This window comes from Pangasianodon hypophthalmus, chromosome 11 (assembly GCF_027358585.1).
Source record: "Pangasianodon hypophthalmus isolate fPanHyp1 chromosome 11, fPanHyp1.pri, whole genome shotgun sequence".
NCBI lineage: Eukaryota > Metazoa > Chordata > Actinopteri > Siluriformes > Pangasiidae > Pangasianodon > Pangasianodon hypophthalmus.
The window spans coordinates 13,064,038-13,079,642 of record NC_069720.1 but is presented as its reverse complement, the minus strand read 5'-3'; the positions used below and the strand labels follow the sequence as shown (position 1 = coordinate 13,079,642).

Genomic DNA, 15,605 nt, shown 5'->3' with positions numbered 1-15,605 from the left:
TAGTCTGCTGATATTATCTCTCCAACAGTAGCCAAGTTCACTAGCAAGCTACCTGACATTAGAGGCGCTACTATATTTTGTAATTAAAACCAGAAGACAGGTTTGCTAATAAGCTAGCTAACATTTAGGTTAGCAGTACATTGTGTAACAAGGTAGCCTTGTTACAAAGCTAATTTAAGTAAAATAATTGATTGTGTAATTAAAATTGATGGGCAGCTTTGCTAGCAAACATTTGGGTTAATAGTGTATTGTGTATCAATAGACAAGTTTGTCAGTAAGCTAGCTAATTTTTGTAAACTATTTTATTGTGTATTTAAAACTGATAGACATGTTTACATAGCAAGCTAGATAATGTGAGGTCAGCTATTACATTAGCACTAAGCTGGATGCAAATAGTACATATTCCACATGCTGATGCCTAAAAATAATATGCGAAGAATAATAAACAGTTTAATATTTTTTAATACACTTTTACCCTGATTATACTGCCAAAATCTCTGAATGTACCTACATAACATGCACAAAAACAGCTAGCTGGATATCTAACTGCTAGGAAACTAGCTTGCATTCATTTACTTAACAGTAGCTACAAATGTCAAAATATAACATTCTCAGAACTGCCATTATGTTTAGTGCTAATATTTGCTAAGTAGCTGGCTTAGCATGCAATCAGTTTTATACAAACGTACTGAGAAAGTTTCTGTGTATCTGTAGTGATGTGTTGACACATTTTGCTTAAATATCTGTGTATACAATCAGACGCAGTATCTGGGTGGAGGTAACCATTTTTAAAAAGTAGGCTTTTTTGTGAAGGACTGCTTTAAACTGCTAATCATTACCTCGAGTAAATGGTGCAATTCTCTTGGGTGTATCCTCCTGCAATAGCTGCTAGAGGTTTAAAAGTTTAAAGGTTTCCCGCCATGCCTGATTAAAGTAATAGCTCCAGCATACAGAAAGCTGTGCACTAGAGGAACTGGACAAGTGTTTCTCATTACAGCACAGCTGTCCAACAGCTTTCCACAGAGATGACAGAGGAGAAGGCTGATTTCAAAGTCAAGCAGCTGTTTCTTAAAACGGCACCCTATTGTTTGAGCCAACAAATCTGAAACACTAGCCATTTCAAGCATATTTCTGTGTGATGATATTCAGAGACTAGCTAAGTGTCTTACTTCACCTATCAAAATGAAATTTACACAGTATATTTACACCTCTTGCCAAAAATGTAGTCAATCAGCTAAGAAATGTTGGTGTCCGAATTTTTAGCTTCTTTCTACTCACTACATTTTCAAACACATCACTACATTTCTCTATAATCAAATATTTGTAAAGTCATATTGTGACTATGTAGCATCAGGCAGCTTTGAGGACCTGAATTCCTAACGTATCTAAACTTGAACAGATGAGACAGCGGCAATGAGACTTAATAAACATCACTGTTATCTATCTGTTGCTATGTTCATTTTGTGTATGTCATGTTAGTTTGTATTGGAACAGCTAGTTTGTATGGTCAGAGTTATTAGCATACTACGTAACATTGAGAGATTGGGAATAAAGCTGTTGTTACTTAGCTACCTTATGGTTGAATTCTTGAATCTGATTGGTCAGTCGTTGCAATTCAAATTGCAAGTTTATTATTGCCCTTGTTTTACTACTATATAGCTTTTATAGTAACAGCTCATTCAGTTGGACTTGTATGGCGGACACTCCACATGAGGTGTCAGCGCTTTGTAACAGTCGTGCTTCGTGTTCTCTGTCACATAAGAAGCTCCAGTTTTTTTTGTCTTGTTAATTTAAAGAGAAAGAAAAAATTGCAGCTAACTGTTAACATTAAAACATTAAACATAAAAGTTAACATTACGATTACTAATACAGTATATTGTGAAATTAAAACCTATAGCCATGATTGTTAGATTATTAAAGGCTCCTTTAATATTAATTTATTAAAATTAAAAGTTTTTAGGAAACTGTGTTTATGGCCAGTATTGTGTTGTTTAAAACACTAAAATGGCGGGTTTTGGTTTCACTAAAACAAAGCTAATTTACACCCTACTATATGCACCATCAGATATCTGTGTAGGACATACTCACTGTCATGTTCCCTTGCTGAGTGTGCACTTTGTATACAAATGGTCATCAGAGCAAGTCACAGAGGAAGTATTGCACTTTAGGACTCTGGGGTTTTGCAGCCAGACACAGTTACGCCACTGACAACTGCGAACGACTGTACCTCTCACATCCACAGGGAGGTAACATTGCAATGCTAATGTTTCAAAATAGCATAGCCTTCTTAGCAGGTCTGTCTCTCTCTCTCACACACACACCAGACATCTCAGTGGAATTACATACAGCATCTAAGGTTAGCGATTTCCACAATCTGTTCGGTCTTAGCTGCAAACCCTGTGGGCTGCCGAAACATTCAAAGGTTCAAACAGATGGCTTTTATTTGCGCCACTTGCAAATATTAGTATCAGCTTAGCTGTGTTTAAAAAAAACTGAAGGTCTTTTATTACACTAGTGTTTATAGTGTTGTTTATAGTTCAAGCTCTTTAGTTCAGTAGAATTAATCTGGAATGAAGCTTGATTAGGAATGTTTACCGGCAATAAAATAACCTGTAAAACTGACTGAATGGAAGGTCTGGATATGCAGTTTACAGTTTGAAGATGCTGATCAGGCTGAAGCCGATCCTGCGATCCTGCTTGTGCAAAGCCCCAGATGTGCTGGCTGGAAACCACGACTCATTTTCATTCTCACTTGAAAGTGATGTCTCGTGATTAGAAACAGCAAATTTTTGCTGTAAGTTATACACGCCAGCAAAGCATACAGGATCGGGCACTTGAGTGAGCCGTTACCCATTCAGGAAGTGCATGGTTGGGATTTTGGTCATGGTTGCTTGCTAGAAACTATGTTTAGCCCAGAACTGACAAGCTTGAAGAGGAATAATGCATAGTCTAAGGTAGAAACTGCAGTGTACATATAAATGGGGTTTTACTGTAACCACCAAGCACTTGGGGGAAAGGTTGCCTCTTGTCTATTTTAGTTAAGACATAGACGCTAGAAAAGTTTACTACCTAATTCAGTTGGGATTTTCTCCCTAATTAAGTCTTGGCCTATTCCCACCCACAAGTCAGTCAGCTGTATCTTTTTGAACTGCTGCATAACACAGTTGGAGGAAAGTGCTATCTACTTTCCTGTTTCCAGTTGCCCATGATTGGCTATTGTCGCCATCATTGACAGGGGAGAGAGAAAAGGCCACCCCTCCCAGCCAGAGAGCACAGACTCCTAGCCACAGATGGCTGCTGCATCATTGGGATTCAAAATCACAATGTCTGCAGAATAGGGCAAATGCTTTTCTGTTGCACCACTCAGGAGCAGATTTTTGTTTGATAATTGTAGCAGCATACAACAATGTTAAAATGTGGTGCTGCTATATTTCTCTCTAAGATGGATTGTTAAGCCCTACTGAGACAGAATTAATATTATTACAATTCTCTCTGATGTTTGTCATGATGACCAGTACACTGAGCAGCTTTATTTGTCTGTGAATATACAAATCCTCTAGTGATGTGGAAAAAAAAAACACTTGGAATAAAAAAATACCCTTATATTCTTGAAATGGGGCTTAGTTAGATTTCAACATAAATCAAAACCAGAGGAATTGGACTGCACTGTTTAGGAAATTCAGATATTTACTTTGCTTACTTATTTACTAGGACAGTCAAGTGATGAGTAAGATTTACTGACACACTTCCTCTAAATGAGACATTAACCCCTTAAACATCTGGCTTATTATTCAGTTATTTGAATTAGAGCATATGTAGTAGCCACTATTCATTTATGAATTTAATAACAATCAGAGGAAAGGTGTGCAGTTACAAGAGTGAGGAGTGTTGACTTCGTGGCAGATCCTGGGAGGTTAAGGGGTTAAAGTCTGTTTATTTCTTTAAAGAAACTTCCATTTATGAGACTAGAGAAAGGATACAGTAATTGAGTACCAGGGTGGGACTGTCCCTCTTCAAACATTTTTTTCCCTCTAGGGGGAACCCTTAAAGCTTCTATGTAGAAGCTTACACCAGAGGAAGTCTACACCCTTTTGGAAGTTAAGAACCCTCAATTATCCAACAAACCCTTAAGGATCCCCTGAAGAACTAATGATTTTGAGGACATTCCACAACATTGACTGTTACAATAAACAGACAAATGTTATGACTTGCCATTCTTTAATAAATAATAAAAATTGTAATCGTTGGCATATTGCTGTGGTGTAAGAGGAATAAAACACTTTGGGAAATGACGTTATAGGACAATAATCAACTAAAGTGTAGTAACAGTCACTTTAACTTGCATTGGGCCGGATCACAACACCCTGCTGTTCATTATTTTCCGGTAACTGTTACATGTCTCAAGTGTTTTATTCCTTACATAACGAATAATGTTAAAAAGTACAGAAATGCAATTAATAAAACATGATATAAGTCATGATATAAGTGACTGAAAGTTGTCAATTAAAATGTAAGCAGTGAAAATGTGTGTGTGTTTTTATGGGAATGTAGTTGACTAAGAGAATGTGTTCCTTTTCAATATTTCTCAGATAACTAGAAATTATACTTAAATATAAAATAAAAAAATCTAATACTGCAATTACTTTCCATTTCTCTGAGTCCACTGCAAAACAAAATGGCTGCTCTTTCCTTAGTCTGAGACTTCATTGCACATTATTAAGCTTCTTAATGCATATTTCAGGAGTTTCATTTGCACACACATTCTATTCAAACATGTGGTTCTGATCAAACTTTCACCAGTATTTAAGTGCATGTGTTATGTGTATGAGTGCATGCATGTTCCGTTACATAATACCTCTTATGGTATGCAGTCAAGATGGTGAATGGTCAGAGTAGAAAACTCCCACATACTCATATAACAACACCAACCCCCCACCCCTACAACCCCCACCTCACACAGGGCTTTGGTCATGGTGGGGTTAAAATGTCTCAACTGTGCAGTGTGCCTAAGCTCTGCTCACCACTGTCCACCCAATCAGCTTCAGTATTTTCTCACACGCCCATTGACCTGCTCCCCAAACTCAGAACCTGAGCTCTATGACATTGGCTTTCTCAGGGCCAAGATCAGGACGAGATCCTCGCTACAGATCAGCCTCCACACTGCAGTCACCACCACTGCCGCTGCTCCTGCTGGGAAATGCTGGTGCTTTTCTTCTTTCACATGAGCCAAACTGTGGCATTATCAATTAAATAAACAGTGTGGAACCTGGCAAAACATCTGGTGTGAGAGTTTTTAGATTTAGTATATATTTAGCAGGATAAACAGTATAAACTGGAAAACCTGGGCTGATTTTACTCATTCTGAATCATTCGCCTTAGACGAATATGTAGGTATAACTATATTGTTGCAGAGTAATAATGTAGCTCTTTATGAATATATATATTCAGTATGTGTTCCTTGGCTTTATAGGATGTGTGAATCATTTTCAAAATAAAATAGTTTCATTCCTTGTTACAAGTCCAAAGGATAAAAAAAAAAGATTAAAACAAAGTACTATATATAGATATTTAAAATGTTACTTATGTAAATGTTACTTTGATTAAAAAGCATATAATTAAACTAAACATTCACAGATTATTTATATTTACTTGTTTATTTAATTAAAATGTAATTATTCAATTCCTAAAAATAGTGTGTTCCTGCTGCCATGTCCAGAGATTATGTTTGGAAGTATCAATATACAACACAATTGTGTGTGTGTATATATATATATATATATATATATATATATATATATATATATATATATATACATACATCAGCCTTCGTATTTATTCATTTATTTATTTATTTATTTATTTATTATTTAAACGAAAAAATTTCAAAGATTACACGCCTCCTGATAGTGAATGATTAAGATTAGTGTGTGTGTGTGTGTGTGTGTGTGTGTGTGTGTGTTGGGGTCGAGGGGGGCGTCGAGTTTTTTTTTCTTTTTTTTTTTTTTTTTTTTTTTTTTTTTTTTTTGCTGTTTATGCCCCGCCCATTGCCTCTAACAGGGCCAATCATTTTACAGCTTATTTGCATATGGACCAATAGAAAGTGATATGCATATGAGGTCCGGCTTGAGGCTTAAAGACACGCTGATAGCGGCGACTATTTCTAGTGGAAGTGCTGAAAGCGCGCAGGACATCACGCTCAGTACTCTCACCCGGACTAAACCAAACTTTATTCTGCAATTATTATTAAAAAAAAAACCGAGTAAATATTTAGCACTTGTCGAAGAGAATATGGGAAGAGAAAACCTTGTTCTGCTCATCATCTGGATGTATTTTTTGAATCTTTCTTCCAGTTTTTCAACCACATTTGCTCCACCAGTGGAACCAAGCGCATTCAGTAAGTATTAATGCTTCTGATTTTATTACTGATCACTTCATTCACACTGGAATAACATTGGTTTGGAGAAAAAGGTGCCCCCTCTTCCTGGCAGTTGTGAATGTAAAGTGAGTGAAATTGAATTAAACAGATTGTGGAGCCCACAGTGCTGAGTCAGTGTGCTGGGGCCCTGCACAGACTCTCTGACTTTACACAAATGCAAGCAAGAATATAAATCCAAAGAATATAAATCTGATATAAAATTAGGAAACTGTATTTTTTATTGGTGCAATTTATGCAAATACAAACTGATGAATGAACCAAAAACTTTATTTGCATTACAGACTCTTAGAATTTAATGCACCCCTGTGTGCATTGTGTTCCATTTTTATTTTCACTTTTCTCTATGATTGGTCTGCTTTTTGTATTGCATCATAGGTAGGTTAAAAAAAAACTTAAGTCTGTAGGTGTTCAGGCATCACAAGTGTGTGCATGCTACTATTGTTGTAATTCGATTCGTAAATGATTGGTAAATACTGCAAGGGTTGCAAGAACTCATTTAAAGAACGTTTAAGGAAATCTGTTTATTTTATCATTTAAAAGTGCATTGCAGCACTAAATATTTAAAGTTTTAAAGCATTTAAACATTGTTTTCAACTTGTATTTAAGTAGGCAACACCACAACCAACTCTACAGACTGGATGGTGGACTTCAGTGACATTGAGTCCAAATTTGCTCTGAGAACGATTGAGGAACCGGAGGATGATATATGCTACATCGTTCCTGGCCAACGGGACAGCATTAAAGAGTGCAATTTCAATCCAGACACCAAGACTTTTATAGTCATTCATGGCTGGACGGTAAGTGTGTAAATTCATAAAGTGTGTTAAAGCAAAGCGAGTGTGAACGTGTTTCCCACACACTGATAACCTGATCTGTGTTCAGGTCACTGGAATGTATGAGAGTTGGGTTTCCAAACTGGTGACAGCGCTGTACGAACGCGAGCCAGTGGCCAACGTCATCGTGGTGGACTGGCTGGTCCGGGCACAACAACATTACCCAACCTCAGCCGCCTACACCAAGCTTGTGGGCCGCGACGTGGCCAAGTTTGTCAACTGGCTACAGGTCAGAGACTAAGCTCAGACTCCACAGAGCTGTGATTAGCTTGAGATTTGAATAAGTGCATCTGCAAAGTTGGCAGCATATTATGACTAGCTTGAGATTTGAATAAGTGCATCTGCAAAGTGGCAGCATATTATGCCAATAATATCAATACAAAAGTTTGAATCTCCCTTTCTAAATGTTGCAGAAATCTCCTCTATTAACATGTATGTCCTGCCTTTGCCTTTATAACCACCTACGAACTCTTTCACATCTTCTGAAGAGCTTTTGTTTCTTCTCAGTTGTAATATTTACTACCCTTGCATAAAAATTCTTTCAAACTCATTTTCTAATGGTTGTACTAGGGGTTGGTGATATGACAAAAATATCATATCATGATTCTCAGAGGCATTTCTATGATACACGAAATGTAGCATGATATAGGTTAGCTCACAAGCTACCAGCAATACAGTAGTGTTCCATTTAAAAAATATATATTTATTATATTTGATGTTGAATATTTTCTAAAATAAAAAATTAAAGCCGAAAAGGAGAAAAATATTTAGTAAAAAAAATATTCTGTTATTTTTATTAATATTTGGCAATTTTAATGTACAAAATTTAAACATCAAATCAGATGCTGTCATTTTGTAATTACATTTATCTAAAAAAAAGCTTTAAATTTTTTTTTAATTATGATATCCGTGAAAGTGTATTGTGAAATGATATATCATGGCTCAGCCATAGATTGTACCTTTTATCTTGAATTGTTCATCTTGTTGCAGAATTTACCCAGATTTCATTTTTAGCATGGTGACATTGTACACTGTCTGAAAAAAGGGTACTAAACTCTACCTTTCCTTGTCATTTAACCCTAAAGGGTACAGCTTTTGTATCTTTAGTGTGTATTGTTTAACTAGTGTAGTGTAGCTTTAAAGCTTTACTCTAAAAGGTAATTATTGTCCAATTAAATCTGTTTTAAAGGTACACTATACCCACATTTCCAGATAAAGGTATAGGCAGCGCAAATGTTTGCATCATATACTGTAAGGTTAAAGAGAAATAGGTATTCCCCTGTTACTCCCATATAAACCAAAAAGGGCTTGCTTTGCTCATTTCCTGCTGACAGGCTGAGCTGGAGTATCCATGGGAGAAGCTTCACCTCCTGGGCTACAGCTTGGGTGCTCATGTAGCCGGCATCGCAGGACTCCTCACAAGGAACAAAGTCAGCAGGATCACAGGTAACTCATCAACATACACCCTTCCTGCTGGCCTAACTTCAGGTTTTTAATTCTGCTGGTTTGGTTAGGCCTCAGTGAAAGTCATTATTAGGCTACAGGAGCTCATTATTGTCTTTAGGAGGACAGATTAGAGCTGTTAACCCTTCAGAGGACTTCATACATGAATACATTTTACATGCGTTTTTTTTTTCTTGTGGAGTCTTGATTTAACTTATTAAACACCCAGGAGCTGGTAGTGGGTTCAGATGTACATTCCTCAGTCTCATTACTGCTTGCATTTCTGTTAATTTCACTGTAGTTAGTAAGCATTATGCTTTAGGATGAATATTTGTATAATAAACTGGAAGTTTTGCAACATGAATGATTAGCAACTTTAAGAAATTTGATTTTATATTTGATAATTATCTATATTTTCAAGTCAAAAGTGTACATAGTTGGCGTTTAATGGTTTAGTGTATAATTTGCTCATATCAAAAATGTCATAATTGTCAGTTATGGCATATTAAATGGTAAGAATTCCTTAGAGGATTGACACTGGTGCTTCACAATATATCATTTATTAACTGTTATTGCAATATTGGCCATTCCAATACTGACATCACGGAACCAAAGGCTTTTATTATACCCTGTGAAGGTTCCCCATAAACTTTACATTGGTGTTTTGATAAATCGTGACCAAAAAGTGAAAGTCATGCATGCTGATATAATTTAGCCAATTTTATTGTGACAGTTGTGTTCATTAATGCTTTGACTGTCATTAGTTTTCAAGCATTTTTTATTTCTGTTCATCCAGGCATGGATCCAGCTGGCCCAAGCTTTGAGTATGCTGATGCCCAGAGCACACTGTCCCCTGATGATGCCCAGTTTGTTGACGTGCTCCACACCAACACACGTGGCTCTCCGGACCGCAGCATCGGCATCCAGAGGCCCTTGGGCCATGTGGACATCTACCCCAATGGGGGAACGTTCCAGCCTGGATGTAATCTGCAGAACACAATGATGATGGTGGCTACCACAGGGTTGAGAAGTGCGTTCTCCTCTTTATACAACAAGCAATTTACAGAACCAAAACATGAATACAACTACATAATCCTAAGACACATTCTACAACCTAAATTAGAGTGTTAAAAAAAAAAAGCTGTCAAAAAAACAGTTAACACTATGCTTACATGTGTAGCTTATCTTGTTCTTGCTGAAGAAATGGATCTCCACTTCCCTTTTGTATGCAGATATTCTTACACAAATTTTTTTGGCATAAATAGAATGTCGTCATTACATGCACTCACAGTAGAGGTGTGCTTTGAGACCGAGATCTCATCAAAACGTCACAGAGGTGGGCAGATTTACTGTCATGCAGTCAGGAGCGGGTGGTCACGTGAAATTTGTGGGACAAAGAAAGGTCACGTTCATTAACTTGGATGCATACTGGGTACATGTGAGGGACACAATTACCGCATTCATTCATCCTTAGTAATTGCTTTATCCTGGTCAATAAACTGTAGTAATTTGTTTATATTTTGGGAAACAGAAACAATTTCATTAGAAAATATACTGAGAAGATGCAAACAACAATAAAAAAAAATGTGGGACTGTGCAGGATTGGTTAAATTTTCTCCAAGAAGAGGCAAGAGTGGTCAGATGTGCTCCAGGAGTGGATGGGATTGGTCAGACGTTCTGCAGGAATGGGTGGGATTGGTCAGAGTTTCCACGGGAATGGGTGGGATTGGTCAAGCTTTCCGTGAGAATGGGTGGGATTGGTCAAGCTTTCCACGGGAATGGGTGGGATTGGTTAAGATTTCTGCAGGAATGGGTGGGATTAAGGAATGGGTGGGATTGGTAAACTCTTTGAGGAAGTTGGTAGGATTGGTCAAACTTTCTGCAGGAGTGGGTGGGATTGGTCAGAAGACCCTTCAGGGAGGGAGGATGTGGAATTAAAACGTTCTGCACACACGTCTAGTGCACAGCATGCATAAAAATACATCAGGAATTCGGAAAATATAAAATCTGACCCAAAATTTTAGCCCAATGTTGGTCCAATTACAATACACAGTGCATTGTTAGTAAGAATGAGTGGCAACTAACAGGTAGCACCTTGCCACTGTTAGCTTTTTACACCAGTAATGAACTCATTCTTGTTTGTTGTCTTCACTAGACATGGACCAGATTGTGAAATGTTCCCATGAGCGCTCCATCCACCTCTTCATCGACTCCCTGGTCAACATGAAGCAGCAAAGCATGGCGTACCGCTGCAGTTCCAAGGAGACCTTCAACAAGGGTGTGTGCCTGAGCTGCCGCAAGAACCGCTGCAACAAGGCGGGCTACGAGGTCAACAAGGTGCGCAGCCGCCGGAGCAGCAAGATGTACATGATGACCAGAGAAATGATGCCGTACAAAGGTAAAACATTAGGCTTGTAGCTTTAGTTCAAAAATGAAAGAAGTGAATCACAAGCACCAAGCATGTCTTTTGTACAAGAGGAACCCATTGCTCTATTCCTAATTGTAATTATATTGATGTGCTTTATTGGACCAAGTTTGGGAATTTTTTTAACTGAGTTCTGTGGCTAGCTGTAAAAAAACAGATTGCATAAGAAATGGGTTGGTTTTAAATGTTGGTTGTACAGTTACATCCTGAGCACATGTGGTCATTTTTAGAGCTTTGTCTTGTGCTGTTATTAGTGAAATGACAAAGGATTGGTTGTAATGAGGATCATTAATATGTTTATGATATTGATTTTACAACAGAGGCACCTCCGCCACTATAATAATGGCTGCAAGCCAGTAGATGTTTCCTTTCAAAATAATTCTGATTACTTCCTGTCCCCACAGGGTGGGAATTTCCATGTCTATTTCTGTTTCTCAAAAATTCTTTTTTAATCCCGTATAGTTTTTCACTACCAAGTTAAAGTCCATTTCTTCAGCAAGAGCAAGATAAGCTATACAGATCAGCCCGTGAAGATTTCCCTGTATGGTTACTCTGGAGAGAAGGAGAACATCCCCTACATTATGTAAGTTGGTTTCAGTTTCTCAGGTCAGGTACAGGGCATGGACTCTTGTCGATGGTGCTGTATTTCATGATGTCTGTGTGTTGGATGCGACTCTGCAGACCTGCTTTGAAAACCAACATCACCATCTCCTTCTTACTCACCACGGATGTGGACATCGGCGAGCTGCTGATGGTGAAGCTGCTCTGGGAGAAGGACACCATCCTCAGCTGGCCCTGGTGGAACCCCGACACTTTCCACATTCGCAAGCTGCGCATCAAATGTGGGGAAACACAGTCCAGGTGATTAAAATGGGAATAGTAGGGGTGGGGCATAATTAATATTTATGATATAGTTGTATGTATTTATGAAACAGCTTTTATTGGGTAAAAGTTTGAAGACAGTCAAGACTTAAATGGAGCATGTGGCATGTGCCTGTCAGTCCCAGTGCAAGAGGTGTGGCCTCTGTGCCTGTCAGTTCCAGTAAGGGAGGCATGGCGTGTATGTAAATCAGTCCTAGTGAAGGGGGCATGGCCTCTGTGCCTGTCAGACCCCATAAAGAAGGTGTGGCCTCTGTGTTAGTCAATCCCAGTGAAGGAGGCATGGCCTCACACTCAAAATGATAAAAGTCACAGTACAGTACTGAATCATGATGTAATGCATCGTATTGTGTTGTTAATCAGATTGTTGATTACATGTTAAGATGCGTAACTCAGGAAAAGTTACAAGCTTGCACATTTTTGGCTCTGTGCTACTACATATCTTTTCTCTGCTCACCTCTGGTGTGTGTCTCTACATGAATTTAGTTACAGTGAAAAATAGCCTTTGTGTTGATTTGCCATTTTACAGCTGTACACACCCCTAATATATTGCAATATGTTTGCACACTTTCAGAGTGATCTTCATCGCCAAGGAAGGTGAGTTCTCCTACCTTGCTCGTGGAGGGGAAGCTGCTGTGTTTGTGAAAGACAAAGAAGCTCAGTCAAGCCGCAAAAATGAAAGGTAACATTTTGTGATTTTATTTCCCAACTTACTGAAATACAGTTGTGTCCTGAAAGAGACTCGCATTTACTACCAAGAATGTTTTATCATGTAACAAAGCTAATATAAAATGTTAATCAGTTGACACGTTTTATATTGTATATATCAATAATATGTTTGACTATGTCTTTGACTTTGACAGATTGCACAAGTTGAAGATGCATGGCAGCTCATTCAAAAATACTGCCTTAGATGCTTAGAGATGCTCTCACACTTCCACCATTTTGCCAGAGGAACCAGCTGAAACTGGACTGGGAAGGAGACGGTGCAGTTTCTGTACATTCTGATCCGAGCAAGTTGCAGAATAGTAGCAATTGTGTGACCTTCACCCATAAGCACATCCTGTAAGGAACTTTTACTTGTGATAACCTTTAACTGCTGAGCAGTTTAAATAAAAAAGCCTAACTTCTGATTACCGCTCAGTATTATCGATTAGCCAGACTTGATCTGAGGTCACTGGAGCTCAGAGTAGAGCCAGAACCTGATGTGACTGGAGCCTGACCACTTCTCATTGGCTGTAACTAGGCATGTGCCGATGATAAAATCGGACCATTCAAAAGACATCATGACTGAAATACTGCTGAGGTTTGTTTATGGTTGAAAAAGCTGACCAATGAGACCAGCAATGATTTTATGATAATAGTGATAGGCAATAATGGTAGGAAAATCGTGCACATGCCTAGATGCTAAATATTTCTTTAAATGAAAGATAAGAAGTCTTTTATTGTTATGCAATATATATGTGCGTATATGTAAGTAAACCGTTACACTGTTATAATGTGTGTATTGAATTTCTGTCAGCTTTGGTCAAACCGAAGTGAAAGTAATAAACAATGTAGGGCAAAGTGGGCGTCACGTGGGGCTGCACTCAGGTCACAGGGGCTTCGTATGCCTGACTGACTGACTCACTTAGTCACTGACTGACGGATTGACTCATTGACTGACTGATTGATTTGCTGACTGACTGATTGATTCACCAGTCACTGACTGAATGACTCACTGACTAATTGATTTGCTAACTGACTGACTCACTGAGTTACTGACTGAATAACTCACTGACTGACTGATTGATTTACTGACTGATTGATTTGCTGACTGACTGATTGACTCACTGAGTTATTGACTGAATAACTCACTGACTGACAGATTGATTCATTGAGCCACAGACTGATTGACTCAATGAGTCACTGACTGATGGACTCACTGAGTCACTGACTAATTCACTGACTAGCTCTGAAGGTGAAACCACCTGATGAAGGGAATGATTTTTGTGTCCCTGTTTACCTGCCTACATAGCAATCAAACACTGAGTGTCCTTGATCACAGTGAAGTGGCTGGTGATGCCATGTTGAGGTAGTTTATAATGACGTGATGCTAGGCTTTGTGTATAAGATGTCATGGTGAAATTTTATAGAGTATAAAAGGTGCACAACACTCTAAAACTCTGCGAAACACTGTGAAGCTGCCTAAAACCTATATACTACCTATCAGATACACTTAATGCTGTAGATCCGATCTACATGCAGGAATTTAGCAGTCCACTTTTTACCATAGAATTTAAGTAGGCATAGTATGTTGACCACTTGCTAGCAGGGGACCAAATACTCTCTTAGCTGAATCTATATACAGAAATGATCAGTGTAAATATGTTTAATTGTTCTATATTTGGAAATGTGTAAGTTTAAGTTGTTTTTGTGTCTGTGTTTGGGTTACTGTGTTTGGCACAGGTCACTTTATAGGCTTGGATTAGTTTCCTGTTCAATCTATTCATCACTTAATGTCACAATCAGATGTTTTCATTCTTTTGGTCAATTGCTCACAATTAAATCAAAAGATCACTCAAGACCTAAAACATATTTGTCTAACGTTTAGGTTTTGATTGGTTTTCAGTATTTAATCATACACTTAATTTTGCCTTATAATGTGCTCTTCTGCCAGATTGTTGTGAATTAAAGGAATTCTGAACATGCTTCTGCACACTTCCTGATTGTGGCTTAAGTAGGTAAACTACACACAATTCATCAGCTGTGGTGTTATAGTTCCTACCATGCACCAGAAACCTAGCCCTGAGGAAATCAGAATTAAATAGGCCTTATGAAAATTCCATCAGGATGAATTTCCCCCATAAGACCCATAAAGACAACAGGATTATTTATTAATTGTATATATTTGTACATTAGCCTTGTATAAACAATGTATACCCTTGGGATTATTCATCGTATTAATATGCAATGCACTGCATAAGTATATTTTAATAAAGAGTATGTTGCATTATAACTGTCTAAATCTCTCTTTCTTTATGAGTTTTGAGATGAAATTTAAAAACTCTTTATGATTTAGTCTAAGGAAGGAAAGTGTAGTAGCTTTGTCTCACTTTTTTGATACAGTTCAAAACAGTTGATTAAACAGATAAGTTGTATATAAGATTGATGATCACTGACAACAATTGGAATGAATTTAAATGAAAATGCACAGAAATCACTTAGAAAGTTGTGATAAATTCGACTTTAATAACTGTTTAATCCTCTGAGGTCTGTCTATTTTTGCTCTTTTTTTGATACCTAGGTGTAAATTTAAAAAATTCCCCATTTCATTTGGGTTTTATCTAATATTTTATGGTTTTATGCAGGTTTTATCTAATATTTTATGATTGGTGTTCAGACTGAATTACAAAACATATGATTGGTCAATTTCAAAGTTTTGTTTGAAATCTGTGGGCCTTCTGTTTATAGGGCAACTAAACTCTGCCTTTACAATTGAACAGCAAATAAAACCTATCTGAGTGCTATCTACCATTTTCCACATACAGGAGCTCACAGACGCCCATGATTGGCTAGTGTCGCTGTGACTGACAGGGGAGAGACTGTA

The 15,605-nt window shown here is 37.8% G+C and overlaps 1 protein-coding gene across 2 annotated transcripts; it reads left to right on the top strand.

Annotated features, from left to right (window-relative positions):
* Positions 1-6,148: 6,148 nt before the first annotated feature.
* On the top strand, positions 6,149-15,014 carry lpl (lipoprotein lipase). 2 transcript variants are annotated; one of them, XM_026930682.3, is made up of 10 exons: positions 6,149-6,394; positions 7,046-7,233; positions 7,319-7,498; positions 8,604-8,715; positions 9,509-9,742; positions 10,868-11,110; positions 11,600-11,720; positions 11,819-11,998; positions 12,591-12,698; positions 12,880-15,014. In XM_026930682.3, the coding sequence occupies exons 1-10, from the start codon at positions 6,289-6,291 to the stop codon at positions 12,935-12,937; spliced, it is 1,530 nt and encodes a 509-aa protein (XP_026786483.1). In that variant the 5' UTR covers positions 6,149-6,288; the 3' UTR covers positions 12,938-15,014. The 2 variants fall into 2 exon arrangements, with proteins under 2 accessions (XP_026786483.1, XP_026786482.1); XM_026930681.3 differs by having other exon boundaries at positions 7,043-7,233.
* The last annotated feature ends 591 nt before the right edge of the window (positions 15,015-15,605 follow it).